Source organism: Branchiostoma floridae, chromosome 11 (genome assembly GCF_000003815.2).
Source record: "Branchiostoma floridae strain S238N-H82 chromosome 11, Bfl_VNyyK, whole genome shotgun sequence".
Taxonomy (NCBI): Eukaryota; Metazoa; Chordata; class Leptocardii; order Amphioxiformes; family Branchiostomatidae; genus Branchiostoma; species Branchiostoma floridae.
In genome coordinates this window covers 15,734,743-15,755,436 of record NC_049989.1, presented here as the reverse complement: position 1 = coordinate 15,755,436, position 20,694 = coordinate 15,734,743, and the positions used below count along the sequence as shown (strand labels likewise).

The window sequence follows — 20,694 nt, the reverse complement described above, 5'->3', positions numbered from 1 at the left end:
TTTTCACTCATGTTGTTTAAATAACGAACAAAACGACTGTTATGGTATTAATATAGCATTTAAAAGAAGCATACTAGAATATACATATTTATTGTTCATGGTAAAATTAATTTTACAGGTTTTAAAGAAAAGAAAATAATACTGGCCACCCCTCTAAATGTTTGGTTGGGTCAGAATAGTCGCCATGTTTATGAAATGGAGTGTCCAGTGACTTCGGACGGTCTTTGACAAAAGCATGGTGACAAAAACAACGGTACGTATTTAAAGTTGTTTAAGTCTTAAATTGTGGGGTGCGAAGGTTTAATGAACGGTAGATTCTTGTAACTTATGATTATAACGCTTTGAGATTTAGTGAAGAGTTTAGGCAGTCTGTATTGAAGATGAAATCTGATCATTCGTGGTGGGTGATCATGATGTGCTGAAGGCCAATACTAAATGTTTGTTTATCTCTTTGTTTGATCGTAGTTAAGGGTGTTATTTTACACGATGTCACGATGACAGTGCATGTATTGGTCGGAGCAAATCATGGAGACTCTTCGTCGTTTAAGTGGCAAGCTTTATGCTTCAGAATTTATCAATATGCCCAGGGAAACACTGCTCACGACCTATTCATGCATTTAGAATGAGGGCATGCATGGGGGGATCCTGGCATTAATTGCCGTGAAAGAGGCGAGTCGAAACAGACAGTATCAATATCTTGGCTCCTGGGATTCCAACCTGTGCCGATTCCCAGCTGCCATACCACAAACCCAGCAACACAAACCACTATGCCAAAAGCCCCAGAGCCATTGGTCGGTTTGGCAGTGCTTGAACCCCACTGTTACAAATGGTAAATCAAGGAGGTTAAATTTAGAAGTGCTGGTTACGCTTTACAGGGTAAATTCAGAAAGGCCTACAATGATGCTTTTGAAACGGTAAATTCGGAAGCTTCCCAACACATTACAACTGCAAGACTCCATCACCAAACTTACTAATTCCCCTTTATCCATGGGATAACCTATATCCATTGTTTCCAAACCAGGGAATTTAGGTATATCAAGTCGATGAACAGTAGTTTCAAGCTGCAATATTTTCAGAATATCGCAATTTGAGACCAGCGTCCGCCGACTTGATATCCCTAAATACTCTATTTGTAAAAACAACGGAGATACCGGTAGGTCACCCCGCGGATAAAGGTGAACGAGCGTTACATGTAGCAGTGGAACTTTTGTGTCAAAACTTTGTGATTTATGAGATATGGTCCTAATGGTCTTGAACCCAGGGTGTTCAGGAATATGATGTCCGAGGGTCATCTGATATTTTCCTCCACGGGTCTAGAGTGGGTCAGCTATGATAAACAGTAATTGAGTGAATCAATATATAGCTCATAACGCTTAATGGAAAAGGCCATGCAGACCCTCTTTATTATAATAGTCTTAAGTTAATCAAAGGTCAAGCCCCCCAGTAGCCTGGTCACCATTCCCCACTAGTAGTACTGGTAGGCTTAGGGTTGTGGGCCAGGCAGGCGTACAGGCGTACATTGTACGCCCTGTTAAAAAAATAAATGAAATTGTACACCCTTACACTGGGGAGCACATCCTCTGACAAGCATGAAATTCTGATTGACCAAGGATGCTACAGGTCACATGTGGCCTGTCTGACAGTAAATTTGCTTCATTCCCCCAAATTTGCACCTCAAAATGTGGGAAATGGTGTTTCAAAGAGTTGTAAATTTCAAAATTATCAGAGTGAGGATGTCCCCAGACCCCCTACAATACTCGCACCTGCAGCATTCGCCTAATAGCAAGAAATTTGGACACCTTATGATAAAATCCTAGCTAAAAGCCTGTTGTGGGCCCAGTCTACTAATACTCAGTAATAGGTTTGTTACTCCGTGAAACATACAATGTTTTACTTTCAAGTGAATATGATTAGGCGAATCATGTAACTGACATTCTTTACTATAATGGTTTGGGGCATGTATGGTTACAAACCCAAGGTTGTATCATGTTGATAATATACAAACCGACCAATTACGACTCCGTTTACAGGATATATACATGTACGTACAAGAATGGCATTCTTCTATCCAAAATAACTCAAAACTTTCCATTTTTATTTATTCTACACTAAAGGAAAGATACGAACAAAAAAAGTATATTTCGAATGTACACAGTTTTGAACTTTATAGAGCAATCACAAAGATAAAAATCTAAAAAACTAAATATAGAAGCCGGAAGATATACTAGAATTCCCCGTAACCAGAGTTTTGGCCATTCTGCCCAAATGGGATCGAAGACAAACGTCACTTTGTTATGGATTGTTCACGATATATTATCGGATAAAATGACAAACGCACAGAGCTGTTCACAAGTTTTCTTTCCGCGTAATCTAAAGAATTTGCTACTCTCTGTTCGAAAGATAAATTCAACTATATTCTGGGAGGCGATAACCCTTACTGTGTACAAGTAGACAAATATATCCACTAATGTTTATACCGTAGAACCAATACTGTAAATGACATGCTAGACCCAATATGTTGACTTATTCATACCTATAGATATTTGTATATGTCTGTTTAGTTGTTATAGACCTTACAAAAGTCGTTGCACTTTTGTCGTGTCAATAAAGATTTCATTATGTTTCTCACTGGCTGTCTTTTTAGCTGGCCTAATCAAATTTTCGTGGGCCAGCTATGATTAACACTGAATCAAAAATTAAATAGCTTGTAAAGCATACAGACCAGGCCAGGTCTTTATTTACATACCCCCCAGTAGCCTTGTCACCATTCTCCACTATTCGGCTTGGAGTTGTTTGGTCAGGCCCAGCCTACTTAGAGCATACAAAATTTAGGTTTGTTTCTGGCAGGCTGTCTTTTTAGCTGGCCTTTTGAGTCATCTCTCTTTGCAATTGTGAGCCCTGTTATTGAAACCAACACCGTAAAACCCTGAATTGCGCTTAAACGAACTGGGCTCACAGATTGGCCGACAGGGCGTGGTAGCGACCTTCGACAACGGACCAAAGCGAACAAGGCTGGATTATAGTGTAAGTGTATGTTACCAGTTAGATAAGTAAAGTGGAGTGAAATAGACTGAAATCTAAACATTTCTCCGTGAGCAAAATCTGAACTTGTGTCCATCCATTGCAGGATAAAGTGCCTTGATTGAAGGGATACCTATTGCTGCGTGTAAACACTACAATGGGATCCGCATCGAGCACTCAGAAGTCACGCCCTCCCTCCCTAGACGACCAACCTCGGGAGCTAGTACGACCTCAGGCTGTGCAGAATAACCAGAATGAAAAGCTGGAGGGTTTACCACCTATGATGCCGCTTCAGGCGGTACAGAACAATGAGAATGAGATACAGGAGGGTTTTTTGCCACTTCAGGCGGTACAGAACAATGAGAATGAGATACAGGAGGGTTTTTTGCCACTTCAGGCGGTACAGAACAACGAGAATGAGATCACTCACTCACTCACGGCCCATAACCTCAGTGGTAGTAGGGGCTCGTCGATATCCATCAGCAGTGATGAGAATGAGAGACAGGAGGGTTTACCACCTATGATGCCACTTCAGGCGGTACAGAACAATGAGAATGAGATACAGGAGGGTTTTTTGCCACTTCAGGCGGTACAGAACAACGAGAATGAGAGACAGGAGGGTTTACCACCTATGATGCCAATTCAGGCGGTACAGAACAACGAGAATGAGAGACAGCTTGTGATGCTTAGACCTCAGGCGGTACAGAACAACGAAAACGAGAAGCTAGAGGGCGGAAGTCGACGCGTACCCCCCCGTCCGCGACGTCAGGCAGTACAGAACAACGAGAACGAGAAGCTAGTGGCCAAAAGTCAACATGTACCTCCCCGCCCGCGACGTCAGGCGGTACAGAACAACCAAAATGAAAAGAAAGAGGCTGACACAGCAAAAAAAGGTCAACCACCTACTTTATATTACTTTAGATACTCATTGTTTATAGTTATACTCCAAATAGCAATTACTCATGAGTTTGGCCGCATGATTTCCAAAATCATATCCAGCTGCTTGAGTAATTGCTGTTTGGCGTGTATTATGGTCCTGTCTATGGACCAAGAAGACATGAGTGTGAATCCCGGCTCACAGTATTGCTCACACAACATGCATACTATTGGAAAGAATCACATTTATCTTCGTACGTAACAATGAACAAATGTCAGCCAAATTTTTAGATCGGCTGGAGCTTGCCAAATTTCAAAATCGCCAGAGCATCGCCCTTATTTTTTTGCGGAAAATCTCCCCCATCACAAATTGGACTGAGTTCAGTGTTTGATCCAGGAAAGTTTGAGTTATTGTCTTTTTTTGGCGACGCCTCAGGGGCGAGCCTAATGATATAGTGTGTGTCCATTAGACAAGAATTCCCAAAATTTTGTCGGCAATATTGTGTGGAATGTTTTTGCTTTTGTGGTGAACACAGATCCCAATGGATGAGTTGCTAAAAATTGCCCAAAGGCCTTAGGCTAGTAGTCGCCAGATCATTTTGGCTAAAGATGTAGGAGCCCGACACGTCGACTGATCTCAGTTCTTGATTTGTGACGTGGGCTTTTAAGGATGGGACATTGGTCAACTGTTCAGACGCTGTAGTAATTACCTTTCTAGGTGTGAAGCTATAAGTGTATTTTTAAAATTTCTAAATCCAGGTGGACAGAAGGCCTTGAGTAGACTGGACAGTTCCTCAGAGTTTGGGCAGGATGTGATGATCAGTTACAGCCATCAGGACATGGACTTCATGAGGAAGATGAGAGGTATTGTCCTTATTCTGTGTCTTCTGGGTCAGATTCTCTTATGATGTTTAATAGTTAAATTTTAGTTAAAGGAAAACTAAAAAAGAAAATTCCTACAGGACTCGAAATACTGGGTGCATGTGCACCCAGGTGCACCCAAAATTGGAGCTGTGCACCCAATTCTTTTCTGTGGGTGCACAGGGTGCACCCAAATATTTTCTTGTATTTATGTATGTAAAGATATCAAAGTATACTAGTATACATCATATTCTTGACATCTAAGTGTTAGAAAGATAATAAAAATGTCTGTTATGGTACGTGTTTAAGAATTTGATAATTTGTAACTAACTTAACTAAGTTTTATTGTTAGGTTATTAATTGAATATAAGTGGTGCACCCAAATTTTTTTTTTTTTGGTCATACAATTTTTTAAGCTGGGTGCACCAGTGCACTTAATCCCAAAAATGAATTTTGAGCCCTGATTCCTAAGACATACCATCATGTACTGATAAAAACTTATCAATATCACTAACTTAAATTAAAAGAACTTAAAGATATTTCATAGTTTATTGTAAAATACAAGTGTACATTTTAGTTTGTGGTAGTGGAAAAATGGAATGTTTTTGGTGGTTCTGAGTTTGTCACATACTGTAATTATGTTTACGTCGGTTTTGAATTCGCAGTCAAGTGGCCATCCCAAACATCACAGGGCTCGAAATACTTTTTTCTGCATACCTACACTGGTGCAGGTAACACTGAAATTTACCTGCACCAGACAAATTTTACCTGCACCACTCTGAATTTATAAGATATGGATCATACTAATTAAAAAATTGTTAAGGAACCATTGCTTTTTTTTTCTTCTACACTTTATAGGTGGTAACAGTCCATGCAGCTAATAACAATCCACATACATGTACACCTACATCATATGACATTTATGTATAAAACCCAGTACATGGACCAGTGCAGGTTGGGTGCAGGTAGACACCAGAAATACCTGCACAGCTCTAATTCTACCCGCACTAAACTGCATATACAGGTGGTATTTCGAGCCCTGCATTATGTACAATTACATGTACATACAATCATGATCCACTAAAGAAGTAGAATGGCCAGACACCAGGTTTTGCTACAACTTTAAGTTTAATAATTTTGAAATTTTCCTCATGTCACAGGTTCTTTGGAGGCATCTGGTATCAGTGTGTGGGTGGATGAACAGGGGTTAGGAGCTGGTGTGGACTTTCTCAACAAGATCGGTCATGCCATTGTTGAAGCAAAGGTGTGGTCACTATTCATTAGCTCCCACGGTGTTCATTGTAAGACTGTGGAACCATAGTTACCTTTGATAAAGTTTGAAAGGTGTATTTACATGGCTTTGTGTACTTTGAACATGCTTTGAGGTCAGCCTACAATGAAGTATAGCCTTAAGCTGAGGGCACAACCCACCGTACGTACAATTTGTCCGTACGTTTTTTTTTCTAGGCCACGTCTGCCACGTATTTCTGAAAACCTTCAGGCTGTACAGGACAGGCGCGTTGTCCGTACTGGCACATACGGGGGACGAATCCACAGCCCGATGGCACACAAAGTTTTGCCTGCACGTAAAGTTCTACAGCGTGTCTGCGTGCTCCAAAATCTGTCGGATTCCCTACGAGTTCATATGGAGGCGGTACTTAGCACTTACGGATCCCAAAAGATTGCCCACGTTTTGGCATGTAGACAGCACGTATTTGCAAGTACGGCGGGTTGTGCCCTTAGCTTTAGACATGTATGGGTGAGGTTTAAATGCACCATCTTTCACAGTTTCAGTGTTGAATGTTACTTGGGGGATTGATTGACAGTTACCATTACCAATAGAATCTGGGTACATGAAAATTTAAGATGTTGTTAAAAGCAAAATTCTCTTTCAGAATAGGTGCAAAACGATTGTACATGCAGTTTGACAGATTGAAGTAAATGTCCAAATCTCTTTTCAAAATCCCTTGAGTTCTCACATAACCATGCAATTGATAAAAATAAAGTGTCTTTTTACCTTTTTACTTACTATTAGTATTAAAGGCTGACTAAAACTAGTTGAGATTTGGAAATGGCCCAACTTTGGTATTATTGTGGAACTGTTACATTTTGTATTTCTTTATAATAAATAATAAGAAAGGTATATTGAAAATGTTAGATAAACTATGATAAACTTATTACTAGAGACAGGTAGATACATGTACCAGTATTGTGATCAAGGTATTTCCTAAATTACTGCTCTAAAGTCCCTCCTTTTGTTCCAGGTCTTCCTTTCCTTGCTAAGCCCCAACTCGGTCACCTCTAAATACTGTAAGGATGAACTCGCCCTCGCATACATCTCCAACAAACCCATCTTTCCTGTTGCTATGGCAACAAGAGACAGCCTACGAAAGAACATGGACTTTGGAATGTGAGTTCTTTTTATCTAATTATGTTTAAAGGAAACAGAACGTATACATTATGTTGCTCTGTTCCTTTTTCTTCTCCGAACAAGTAAGGTTAATGACCTGGACACCATGGTTACTGGTAAAGTTGTAGCAGACACCCTGTGGTGTTTAATTACATTATGTAGCAAATAGTAGGACATAGCTGGAGAGGCTGGTCACCACATATACATGTATGTATCCAGTCACAGAGGATGGAATAGCAGAGGCCCCCCCACTATACTCCTAGCCCAGCTCCACTATACTACTTTATTTAGTGTGTTTGTTCCCTATTTTCTTGGTTAGTTTTGCTAAAATTAATGAAAATTCACAGATTTTTGTGTCAAGTGGCATCACTTTTCCAGTGGGCATTCAAGTCTGCAAAAACTTGTGAATGGGCGATGATCAAAACAATAGTCATTTTGCCAATTCACAACAAAAGAATCACTATAGTAATTAGTCTAGTATTTGACACCCTCTGTCATTGCAAAATGAAAGCATTTTCATGAAAGTGCAGCACGTTGGTTTGGGTTATTTTTGCCAGCCCCTCCACTATACTAGAAAATTCTGGGGAGAACCTTGTAGTCGGTTCTCCTTGCCAACATGTTCCACCACAGGTGATGTTTAGATGGTTGCCTAGCAAATTGCCAACTAATTACTAATGGGTTAGGACCCCTCTAGGGTCATTACCACAGGTAATTCTACCCAAAGTTTTTGTCAGCAATGTCATGTCTTCCTTGTTGGCGCTCTCTCAAAGGGAGAAAATGAAAATTGAATGGTACATGATGTCTTTGGGCCTTTATTAAGTTTCCCATTGTAATTCAATTAAGCCTATTACCGCACATAATTCACTTGGCTTTGCAGCATGTTTTGACTATGGCAAAGAAAGAAGGAGCTTTACTACCAGTATGATCCATGATATGTGTTGTGATTATTACATGTCTTTGAAGGGTTAAAACATATCAGTGACAAGTGAAAGTATCTTGAAAGTAGTGCTGACTTTACATACCTCCATTGTCTTTGAAGGGTTAAAACATATCAGTGACAAATGAAAGTATCTAGAAAGTAGTGCTGACTTACATACCTCCTGAATGTACGAGGGGCGTTCAATAAGTTATGCCCCTGACTCACTTCGAGTTGTTTGATCTTAATGAAATTTTGTATTTGTAATGATTTATATCTCTATGAATTATGTTGCAAAAAACAGCTCTGAACTAATTGAGGTTTCTGATGTACTGGTGTTTGAACAGAGTCAGGTGTGAAATGGAACAGGTGTGAAATGGAGCCAGTTGAGTGTCGCGCAGTGATCCGGTTTTTGTATTTGAAAGGACGCAAACCAAAGAAGACTTTTGATGAAATGAAAGAAACTTATGGTGATGATGCCCCATCATATGACCTTGTAAAACGCTGGCATCGTGAATCTAAACATGGCCGGAAGTCTGTGGAAACAGCTCCCAGACCTGGTCGTCCCTCTTCTGCCATTGATGAGGCATCTGTTGGAGGACCAACCTGGGGTCTTCTATAAAAATGGTGTCCAGAGCTGCATCAAACGATGGAAGAAATGCATAACTCTGGGTGGTTCCTATGAAGAGAAAGACTAATAACTGTGCCAAGTTTTATTAATCTCCTGCTATGGGAAATGGGTCAGGGGCATTACTTATTGAACGCCCCTCGTAGCTGACCGTTGAACTAGAAAAGCAACATTTGCAAGCAAATGCATATTGAATGTTAACAGCCTGAAAACTAACTGCTCTGTAAATTCTTATGCAGACACATTCTTATATATGCTGACCAGCCCCTCCGGTCCTGTCCTGCAACTTGCTACATTATAAGTCCCAGCAAAAATAAATGAAATTACAGTACAATACAGACAATATGAACTTTACCTCCCTGAACTTTATAAAAAAAAATTGGTACAGCTTTCATGTACAAGTTTCTCTATCATTTATCATTTGATGATAAGAAAATCATAGTCCATGTATCTTTAATGCGAGTTCACCTTTATCCGCAGCAGGGCTCCCTTGGAAATCAGTTTTTCGAACACTGAAGGACTACCCTACAAGATTGATAAATAAATAAATAAAGGGTAACCTATATCCATTGTTTTTTAAAAACAAAGTATTTATGGACACCAAGTACACCCACATTAGTTTGAAATTTCAATGTTTTCAAAATATGATAGTTTGAAACCACAATACCCTGTTTTTCAAAGGTTAGGCCACACCAATTTAATTTCTTGGTTCACGGATTTTTTCATAAAAAATGTGGAGCGAAAGGGCGAAATAAAAATAAAAATAAAAATTGTAAATTGGTTGGGGTAAAGGTAAGGGCTAATCCAAAATATAAAGAATAAAAAGTTTTCAGCTTGAAAAAAATACAAAACCACTATTACTGTACAACAACATCACCTGTTTGTTGATTTTAAGGAGCTTATGATATAAAGGCCAATTTGCTACACCAGAAAGTTGGTGAATGGTTTCATTAATGGTGAAAATTTGCTGATTGGTAATTTTTATTTTTTTTCCCAAGAAATCGGAGCGAGCGAATCCGTGAACCAAGAAATTTAATTGGTGTGGCCTTACCCTGCAGATAAAGGTTAATAGCTCTAACATGTAACATTAACCATTTTGCTTTTAATCTATTCTCCAGGCAGCTGACTCTAGCCCCTATGGAGTGGGTGGACTTCTCCGACAGGGATAGTTTTGATGTCAGTTTTGCCGCCCTGGTACACAAGTTCATCGCTGCAACCAAAGCAGGGGATGAGAGCAAAGGTTTGTTTGTTTGTTTGTTTGTTTGTCTCCTCGACTTCCAAGTTGTTAGGAATAAACTATCTTGAGCAGGGCTTTCTCTTGATCTTAGGACATACATTTACTTGTAGGGATAGACAAAATTTTCATACCATTCGTCCAAAAAATCTGAATTTCATGTTGCGAAATTCATGAAAATGTGTTTTTTTTTAAAACATGGGCTCCAAAAAAATGAGTGAAATGTGAAAAACTTTCAAGCTGCAAACAGCCCTCACCAGGTCTTGAGGTACATGGTATTAAACATGGTTTCTTGCATTTTAAGGTAATGTTGAATTTTTGAGTATAAAGGGACAAAGTGTCTAATAGCAGTTTTAGGATCATGGTTCCTAAACTCCTTTTAATTGTTATTGCGTGTCAGCTGTGAAGCAATGATTACAATGATTGAACTTGTGATATACATTCGTAAGAGGCTGAATTGGACACCTTGTTTCTGGGTTTTTAACTTCAGAAGCCGGTAGCAATTGGGGTCTTTCGGGACTAAGTACTTAAAGCACATTTTCCATATAATAGAAAATGCTGTATTTGAAAATTGAATGTAGTATTTGGTGGCTTTTTAATGTAGATATTTCCTACTTTAACAGCACCACCATCCAAAGCTAAGCCAAAGCTTGAACGGCCAAAAACCAGGCAAAACTTGAACAAGATGACCAGGCTGAACTCCAACCCAATGGACGATGAGTCAGACTTCTGGGAGAGAGCCTTCAAAGATGCAAAGGATGTTCCATGGTCAAAGTAAGTTTTGTTTGAGAGTTTATTTTCAAGATCACTGAAAGGCACTATTTTACATTTGTATTGATGTTTTTAACTGTCAGTGACAACACAACAAATTGCTCACCTGGAATTTTTGGTTGCATATGCATGTATATCTAGCCTGACTAAAATCGCGCCCCTAGCGGCCGGCCCTACGATTAAGCCCTGGGCCGGCGAGAGCTTGTGTAAACACAGGCTACATGTATATCCGTTGATATATAAGTGTGAACGGACCCTATATAGTAAGCATACTCACCATTCTAAGTAAATCAAGTCAAGCTATTAGCCTTAGGGGTTGGCCACTAATACTAGAGTTATTTCAGTTGGCATTCACTTGTCTTTTGCTGTATTTCTTAGATCTTAGTCTAGATCTTAGTCTCCTACCCGGTCATCGTGTGATTTTATCACTGTGTACCCATGAAAGGTTTATCCTTTTTCGCTTTTAGGTTCATAGAGGCTTTCGACAGCAACTATAGCTCGCTTCTTGACGGTATGCAAATCAGCAGCGACTCGGAACACAAGGACTGGCTGATGACGGTTCTGAAGAGAGAAATGACCGTAGACAACAACGTCTTATCGCGGGAAAGCTACGATGGTAAGACTTTGCCACTTCTGTGGCTTTAGTTGGTTATAGATCGCCCCAATGTGCTGAATAATTCACTCTTGAGTTATTCTCTTTCAAAGTCTGAAGCTAAACTGGTCCCTGCAGTCCCAGAAAGCTGCAAGGGGGCCCAAAGCTACACCACTTACTCTCTGCCCCAAGAGCTACCTCTCCAACTCAAAAATCATGGCCATGTCATGTACAGAAGTTAAGGTACCAAAATCAGAAGTTCTGCAGCAGTATTGTAACAAGCCACGAGGGGGCCCAAAATCTAGTAATGTCAAGATCTCATTAAGACCTATACACACATAACAAATATCAATGCAATCCATCTAAGCCTTTTTAAGTTATGCTTTTTATCCCTAAACACACATAATGCTAGCCTGGGTACCAGCCGGATATTAGCTTGTACTGATGTTTATTGTACACTATATATAGTAGCTGAACTGCTATTTCATCTGGGTACCTTGACATCTCTAACGTCTGGAATCGTCCAAAATTTGGACGAGGTCGCTAATTGGTCCCTACACCTGAGCGAATAAAGGAATGGGTTCAAGCGCTCATTCGGACAGGCGTTCCAACACAAGAGACACACTCCGTCGGTTTGTAGGAGTGCCTGTTGTCATCGAACGAGCGCTCTAGAACCTATTCCTCAATTTGCTCATCAACTGACGTCACCACCAAAAGATTTGAATGACTAGTACAGTTTCCCAGATGGGTAGAAGAAGCGAATATAGGAGCAAACTACTACGCGGATGGTACCCAGGCTACACATATGCACAAATGCCAACGAAAACATAACCTTTTAACGAAGGCAATAATATTCCAATTGTGATCATTTCAGAGTTCTGTTTTGTGGGAGGGGTGAAGCTTCCATTCTGGCAGCGTGTCCATGAACAAGCTGTGGAGTCCTACACCATGAGGGAGGTGTTCCAGATGGACTCCTCAGTCAGACTCTCAGCTATTGAAGACTTGGGTAAGATTTCTTCAGTCTTGTACTGTGAATGTCCAAATTTGCAGTACAAGTGGCTTTTTTACTTTTTTATTCTGTGTTCTTTAGCCAGGCTAGCCCAACTTAATGTAACCACACTGCTTTACAGTGGGGCCCTGGATACATGTCACATGAACATATTACATAACATACAAAATTTAATATAATTTTTTTCTTAGTTTTGCTTTACGGAGAAAATGGAGTGAAGGGAAAAATGAGGTGGAGATGTCACCAAAAAAAATCACAAGATTTTAAGCTTAAAGACGTACAGCACTCTGATGCTAGTTGTACATGTAAAGTACATTCTCATCCCATACTAAATACAGTTTGTACATGTAGTTTATGGTACATAGACCATGTTCACACTTGTGCTTATATTCTAGATGAGTTGCATACTTGACTTGCATTTAAGTTCGCAGTGGTTTTAAGTTTGCCGTAGCACCATGCACTACTGTAGTCTTATACTGTCATGGAAAAATGTTTGCAGTAGTTTTAAGTTTGCGGTGAAGCGGCCACTGCGAAAACCGCGAACATTAAACCAGCGTGAAAGTTTCTGCATTTACAGTATTTTATTGACATTATGTTGGCTTAGGTAAAGTTTGAGGCCAAAGGAGTAATTTTTTCAGTTATATAACCAGGTTTCATAATGTTGAGGCAAAAGAAAAGTCTGTAAACGTTACCTTAAGCCAACAAATGTCAAGTGCTCAAGTCATATGATCTTAAATAACGCTAGTTTACCTTTTTCAGTGGGGTAAGCTACATTCGTTGTTTTAAAAAGCTGGGTATTTAGAGATTTCAGATCAATGACGTGGGTTTCAAATGCCAACATTTTTAAGATATTGCAAGGTGAAACAACCTTCCATCGACTAAACGATCCTAAAGTACCCTTTTTGTTGTAAATGCAGAAACTTTCGCGGTGGTTTGATGTTCGCAGTTTTCACAACTACCGCTTCACAGCGAATTTAAAACCACCGCGAACATTTTTCTATGGCATTAAGAGTACATGGTGCTACAGCGAAAAGTCCATTTTGCCGCTACCGCAAAATTAAATCTCTGCAAACTTAAATGCATTTACAGTACAACAGATATAGGTTACCCTTTGGATAAAGGTGAACTTATGTTATATGTGCAAATGTGATGGGGCCTAAGGTAGATTCGAGCAGTAGGTGCCATAAGATGTTATACAATTGTTATGCAGTAAATGTTCAGTATTACCTAAGCCAACAAATGTCAAATGCTCAAGTCCTAATGCACTTTAATATAAGCACATTCAAGTGTGATGGGGCCTAAGGTACATGTTGATAGAGCAGTAGGTGCCATATGTTGTACCATATACAATTGTTATGCAGTAAATTTAGCTTTTTATTTAATGCCCATTTCAGCCAAGTATCGCAGTAAAGCTGTAGTGGATGCCCTACTGGACCTACTGAATGACACTGACCCTAACGTGAGAGCTGTGGCTGCAGTAACCCTGGCCAAGTCAGGCAACGCTGAAGACCAGGAGGTCATCAAAAGGTATAAAGCTAGTTCAGTTTTATCCGCGGGTTAACCTATATCCATTGTTTTTAAAATCATGGATTTTAGGGATACCAAGTCGACGGAAAGAGGTTTTTCAAACTGAAATATTGGGAATATATTACAATTTGAAACCTTAAACTGTTAGTCGACTTGGTGTCCCTACGTAGAACCCTGTTCTCAAACACAACGGATAAAGGTTACCCCGCAGATAAAGGTATACTAGCGTTACTTCTTTAACAAAATAACAGTTTCTTAGTGATGAAATTAAGTTTTATAATGCCAGCCACCAAAGAAGATGCCAAGCCATTGTCTGTGTAAGGCAAATGGAGGCCATAGGGTGTCTAGGCACTTTGAAAAGGCACTTTACACCTATTTCCTCACTCAACTCAGCTGTAAATATTAATGAGTACCCTAGCTTTGGTTAGGGGTGTCCTCTGGAATGCATTAAGTAAAGTTATAGGCCCGGTGTATAGTGAATAGTTTATTTGTAGACACATGGCAGTCAATGTACATGTCTGAATTGCGTATCAATTACAAACATTCTTAATAAAAAGACCTTAATACAACTTAAGATCTCATACCTGTGATACTTAAACTACTCAGGAAATTCCCTATCCCATTATATTGTTAATTTCTCTACCTCAACTGGAATATTTTACCTCTACATACATACATAAAAAATATCAGACTATGGAGAATTCTCTTTTAGAATGATTTGTGTGTTTGGAATGACTGGCAGCCATCTTGGATCCCTTCCCATTCAACCCACCAACATGGCGACAACAGCATCCGGAGAACTAGATGTCAAAATCATATTCCAAACCTGTCCCAGACAGTGTGTCTTCCAACACCTTGTTAAAAGCTTCATTTTGGATGTCCTTGAAGTGATTCTTCCAGTCCCCCACAATTCAGCAGACTTAAGGCACGTGGGAAGCCAACCACAGTTGTCAAAAAGAGTAGGGGTCATTCCCTACACCAAGGAGCTTTTATCAGGAGGAGAGAGTATGGAGTTACCCGCCCGCTGTGCGCCTTTGTTTGGCCCGTTAAATCCCGCAGCGCCGGCTTTGTTTACTGCCCTGCGCGGCGCCCGTCTGATCTGATGTTCGTAGCGCTGGTTGGCGCGGTTTCTATGCTAATGAGCCACGCCATTACGTCATAGCCCTCGAGCCAGCCCGAAGCCCGATCGGCAAGAGGCGAAGTGGGTCAGGTTTCCGACGATTCCCTTATTTGGAAAACTCGGCAGGCATGTGACTACGTCATCTTGCGGTAGAGGGCGCAATGGCGGACAGTTTGATATGTTTCTCTTCGCCGTACAACAAACATGGGCCAGTTTAGGCCTATTTTCGCGGATCGAGGTCTGTTTTCTTGCGATAGAATTATGAATTTTCACATGTATTTTCAGATGGCTACTAAAAAAATATGACGTTTTTCTTCATTTAGCTGATATTTTTTCGTAACTGTTGATGATGTGCTCGGTAAAATGGCGTGTTCACTGTTGGTCGAACCTTGCTCATTTTTGTCGAACCACCCGTGTTTTTAGAGGATACATCGGGCCTGGAATAAGGTGAAGGTAAGGCGGGAGAGCATAGTTTTCATGGTTTTCGTTACGATCGGGTTTTCGTATATAATGTCTTGAGTTCTCCAGGCATAATTTTGAGCTTTGTATTTGTATCGATGTATGAAATATATCTGTTGCATACTTAAAAAAAACTTGGTTCCTGTGATCATTGAGTCAGGTTTTTCACAGTCATCATTAATTGTAGGAATATTACCAGTTTTTTTCGTAGACTTTGCCTCAGACAATTTTGCCTTTAGGCTTAGCCCGTACCCGAGCGGCGGCGCTGTCCGGTCGCCGTATGGCTTTGAAATTTCACCCTCAGTCAGAGAGAATATTGCCGCCGCTGTATGTATTCCGAAGTTACTCTTCTGTTCAACATCGTCGACAAAATCGCAAAAATCAGATCGCTACACACAATGTTTGTATCCCCAGGCCGCCCCACCATGAAAATGACCACAAAACAAAGGGAAAACAAAAGCTTGCGTGGGTGAAATGTATGCAGATGCGGGTTTTTGACACGTGGGTGTTAATAAAATTTTGTCGCCCGCTACGAACATACGAACAATGGAAACTAATCCGTACTCTCTCCTCCTGATAAAAGCTCCTTGCCTACACTGAATGTGAGTGGATCAAACCTTACAGTTTGACCTTATTATACAGCTTGTACCTACATGTACAACACAAAACTGGGTGTAACACCTGAAGGCAGTTTACCTGTTATTGGAAAGAAACAAACAAACAAACAGAAGAATACTGTAAAATTTATGCAGAAACTTTCGCAGTGGTTTAATGTTCACGGTTTTCTTGATGCTTCACCGTGAACTTAAAACCACTGAGTGAGTGAACATTTTTCCATTGCAGTAAGAGACTACAGTGCATGTTGCTATCGCAAACTTGAAACCACCGCGAAAAGTCCTTTTTCCCGCTACCGCAAAAGTAAATCACCGCGAACTTAAATGCATTTACAGTAGTATTTCTCTTGACTGTACAGTATTTGCACCTGTTTATTTTGTCATAAGGTATGGCATGTCAGGGCTCGAAATACTGGGTGCATGTGCACCCAGGTGCACCCCAAATCGAAGCTGTGCACCCAATTATTTTCTGTGGGTGCACAGGGTGCACCCAAATATTTTCTTACATTTATGTATGTAAAGATATCAAAGTATACTAGTATACATCATATTTTTGACATCTAAGTGTTAGAAAGATAATAAAAATATCTGTCATGGTACTTGTTTAAGAATTTAATAGCTTGTAACTAAATTTTATCATTAGGTTATTACTTACATTTAAGTGGTGCACCCAAAATTTTTTTGGTGCACCCAGTTTTTTAAGCTGAGTGCACCAGTGCACCTAATCCCCAAAATGAATTTCGAGCCCTGCATGTGATGTAATGATCACTCTAGGATGTTATTATATATGATATATGTCCATGTGGATGTCTGATTCATACATCCTCTCATCTTTCAGGTTACTTAAGACATTACAAGACAAGGACAGGCTTGTGAGGGAGAGTGGCTGCATCGCGCTGGGCTACCTGAGAGCTAAGGAAGCTGTCCCGCAGTTGGTACACCTTTGGTGAGTATTTCTTCAAGAAATGGATTTATCTTCACTATTTGTCTCTCTTCACCTGTTGTCCCTTCCTCTTTGACTTTCTTCCCATCACTTGTACTGACCCTCAGCTTACTGTAAAGCAGGGTTGTAGTCAGTCAGAAATCATTTTCCGTCCGCTCAATTTTGAATGGCTTTGGCGCAGCATTCCTAGGGGCGTTGGGGGTATGCTTCCAAGGAAAATTTTGAAATCTAGACCCTCTAAAATGCTATTTCCTGCATTTTGAGGGTTAAATTTTGCTCACAGAGGACGGAAAGGGCAAAAGTTTTTTCCGTCCCCAGCTGCAAAATTCCGTCAAAGGACGGAAGTACGGGTGCTGGCTACAACCCTGCTGTAAAGTGAAAGCAAAAAGGAGATACTGAAAGCTTACATCTGATATCTGTAGGAACAGAGGAATCATTATGATCATAAATAGCCTCAGGGATGATAGACCGTACATTGTAGGTCTAGTGCAGTCTAAACTCTGCAGTCTAAACTCTGCAGTCTAATATCTGAATTCATCACAAATAGTTAAATTGCAATCTCTTGGCTCAATCAAGTAATTACATGTAGAGTCATCACTACTTACTGTCTAGCAACAATGTTTATTAGATTTAGACTGTCATTTTCCTCACCAACAGGAGGAACGACACCATCTCTACAGTCCGTGAGGCTGCATCAGTTTCTCTGGAGAAGATCGGGGGAGAGGAGGCGGAGAAGGCCATCCACATGACCAAGGTGCTGAGCGAGGAGATCAAGCTACTCATGCAGCAGAGTATGCAGAAACAGACTTAGGACGAAGCGTAAATTAAATAACCTAAGTGAATAGGGCAAAGCATTAGCCAAAATAGCAAGACCCATACATGCTTTTCATTTGAAGTTGTCTGCGCCATGTTGGATTACAGTGTACATCTGTAAAACACACGGAGTTGCTACTAAGCTAAAAGCTAAAGTTGCCCATACATCAGAACAAATAAAAAGGGGGTCTACTTCCCTGATCAGACGACGCATCGGGCCTGAGAAACATGTCCGCTTCTATTCCCTGAGCCACACATAGGTGCAAGCACTACAGCAGGGGCTAGTCTACTAGTAGTGAAGTGTGTTTACTGTTTAGCTTCAGATCCATACTCTTCATCGTAGCAGAGAAAGAAGTATGTGCAATGGTCCAGTCTTCCATGGTGGTCTCCCATCCAAGTACTGACTTGACTGCACGTTGCTTAACTTCCGAGCTCCGCCACAACCGTAGCCTCTGGAGTTGCTACTGCTTGCTCAAATTTCCCGCCAACATGGTTGCTGATTGAAGGTTTCAAATTATTATTATTATAACTTCAATGAAAGGCCTGTATAGCCAGGTGACGTTGACCAATCAGAAGTACCAATTTCAGATCAGTCATGACACCATAATGCCATAGAACCAGAAGTTTTCTTTTGTTGTTTTAGCAGACGAAGATTGTTTAAGTCTGAATAGGTGCATCATATATTGTTTATAGCACAAAGGAGATACGTGTGAGTTTCACCTTAAAGTTTGTATATATTTTTTCTACTTTTACTTTTTTATTGTGTGGTGCTTAATTCTGTAGACTCAAAATGGTCATAATAAATGATGATTTGTTGTAATGTTACATGCTTAAATGAAAATGAACAATGTTATGTTCTTCTTTAGTGCAATCTTTTTGCTTTGAAAGTAAGAGTCAGATTTACGTTAATTTTTGAATAATGACAATGATGAACATTAGGATGTCAAATCCTTATGTTTGGGCTTCCATGTGGTTATGAAACCTTTTATAAGTTTATACGTCAATGACCCTGTGTGTGTCTGTCTGAATTTGATAATGTTACTATGTAAAAATCATTTCTCTGTATACAGCACATAAATTATGTATATGTATAATTCTCATGTTGAATAGATTGGAGCATGTTAACATTTAGATTTTCAAATGGCTGCTCAGATAAGTCCTTATGATCAATTATTTGAATCAAGAAACTTGGTATCCATGCAGTACTGACATTTCTGTACAAAAAAAAAGCTCGAGATTGCGACCATATGAATCTATGGAAAGTGACTTAAATGGAATATGACTTGTTTTAATGTTGTATAATCTAAATTCTCAACCTTAAGGTTAAATACCCCTGTGACATTTGGCAAAAATCGGACGACGCTTCTGCGGCAATCGCCCGAGCCTCGCTTATAATAATAACTTTATTGCACAACAATTGTACAATTGCAAGGTACAAAGTATGGCTTATATGTGACAGGGACGGTTTTCAGGTGAAAGATATGTGCAACCCTCTGCCGATCTTAAATATGGCCAATCTTCCATCGATACTCCCGAAGATCGTGGATAAATGTGACAGGGGTATTACCATCCATCTCAGGACTTCAGCAACTATTAAGCTTTTAATATATCGCTTTTAAGGAACTTCTAATGTCAGTAGAAAATGGTAAAACTATTAATGAGAACACTTTGGTTGTCTCTGTAGGGGCTTGCTATCCTGAATTGTACTGAAGATGGGTTTTGGTAGTGAACATTGCATTGTAGTTTCATCAGCTATTTACTAAATAGCCAAACCTTTTATACATGTGCTAAAATGTATTCAACAAGTGAATATTACCTTTTTATAATTTCAAAGAAGGCCAGTGAACAGGATAAAGCCACTTAAATGTAATGTCAGCAGTTGTATTTCAGGAACATGTAGCTTAGGGCCCCTTCAAATTTTCAAGTCCATATGAGTTGCATATTGACATAATTTTGGCTTATGTAAAATTATATATCCAGGCAGCACAACCGTGGATCAAAGTAAAAGAATAACCTTCCCGCAAACCTTATCACATGTCAATATGCAACCTGTACAAATTTGAATATCCGCACAAGTGTGAACAGGCCTAACAACTACATGAGGTTACATGACAATGACCCTGTGTATAAAGAGACTCAGGACTTAGACACTTCAAGATATTTTGTACCTACAAATGTATAAAGGCCCCGTTCTACTAGACATTTATTGTTGAGTAACCATTGAGGAGTGTATATTTTCATATTATGTGAGAGCTTTACGTGTACATTTAAGGTTTCTCGGTTGGCTAAATTGGCATTTTGACCTTCCACTGTTTTCTTATTAATGAATTAAGAACGAATGGAGCCGTAACGAATGTTGATAGATGGGCATTAAAGAATTCTAAATCTGATTTTTGGGGGACCAAATTGATGACGTCATCATTTTTATCGCCTCTGATATTATTTTTTTCTATGACAAAATACAGCACTTTGGTACATACCACTGTAATGAAACTTCGTTTTTCGTTGCATAATGATAAAAGCTACAAACTCACGGTTGCGCAAATTGATACTTACTACTGATCTGTAGTAATTACAAAATGTTTGCTTTCATCTAATTAAAAAAAATTAATTCTTAATAACTACAGATCGTTAGTAGATATCAGTTTGCGCAACCGTGAGTTTGTAGCTTTCATCATTATGCAACGAAAAACGAAGTTTCATTACAGTGGTATGTACCAAAGTGCTGTATTTTGTCATAGAAAAAAATATTATCAGAGGCAATAAAATGATGACGTCACCATTTGGCCCCCCAAAAAATCAGATTTAGAATTCTTTGATGCCCATATATCAACATTCGTTACGGCTCCATTCGTTCTTAATTCATTTACAAGAAAACAGTAGAAGGTCAAGATGCCAAT

General features: G+C 39.7%; 1 protein-coding gene across 3 annotated transcripts in view; it reads left to right on the top strand.

The window, feature by feature from the left end:
- The first annotated feature begins 81 nt into the window (after positions 1-81).
- Positions 82-20,694, top strand: part of LOC118425519 — a 20,779-nt gene continuing 166 nt past the window's right edge. The window contains exons 1-13 of one of the 3 annotated variants that reach the window (XM_035834407.1): positions 82-253; positions 3,128-3,316; positions 3,368-3,914; positions 4,657-4,761; positions 5,919-6,022; positions 7,023-7,168; positions 9,831-9,952; positions 10,570-10,720; positions 11,185-11,333; positions 12,184-12,315; positions 13,713-13,845; positions 16,877-16,984; positions 17,639-20,066. In XM_035834407.1, coding sequence (XP_035690300.1) covers positions 3,179-3,316; positions 3,368-3,914; positions 4,657-4,761; positions 5,919-6,022; positions 7,023-7,168; positions 9,831-9,952; positions 10,570-10,720; positions 11,185-11,333; positions 12,184-12,315; positions 13,713-13,845; positions 16,877-16,984; positions 17,639-17,792 — 1,989 coding nt within the window. In that variant the 5' untranslated portion in view covers positions 82-253; positions 3,128-3,178 and the 3' untranslated portion in view covers positions 17,793-20,066. Of the gene's footprint in view, positions 254-3,127; positions 3,915-4,656; positions 4,762-5,918; positions 6,023-7,022; positions 7,169-9,830; positions 9,953-10,569; positions 10,721-11,184; positions 11,334-12,183; positions 12,316-13,712; positions 13,846-16,876; positions 16,985-17,638; positions 20,067-20,694 lie in introns of all 3 variants that reach the window. The other 2 variants (XM_035834408.1, XM_035834406.1) reach the window with 2 other exon arrangements.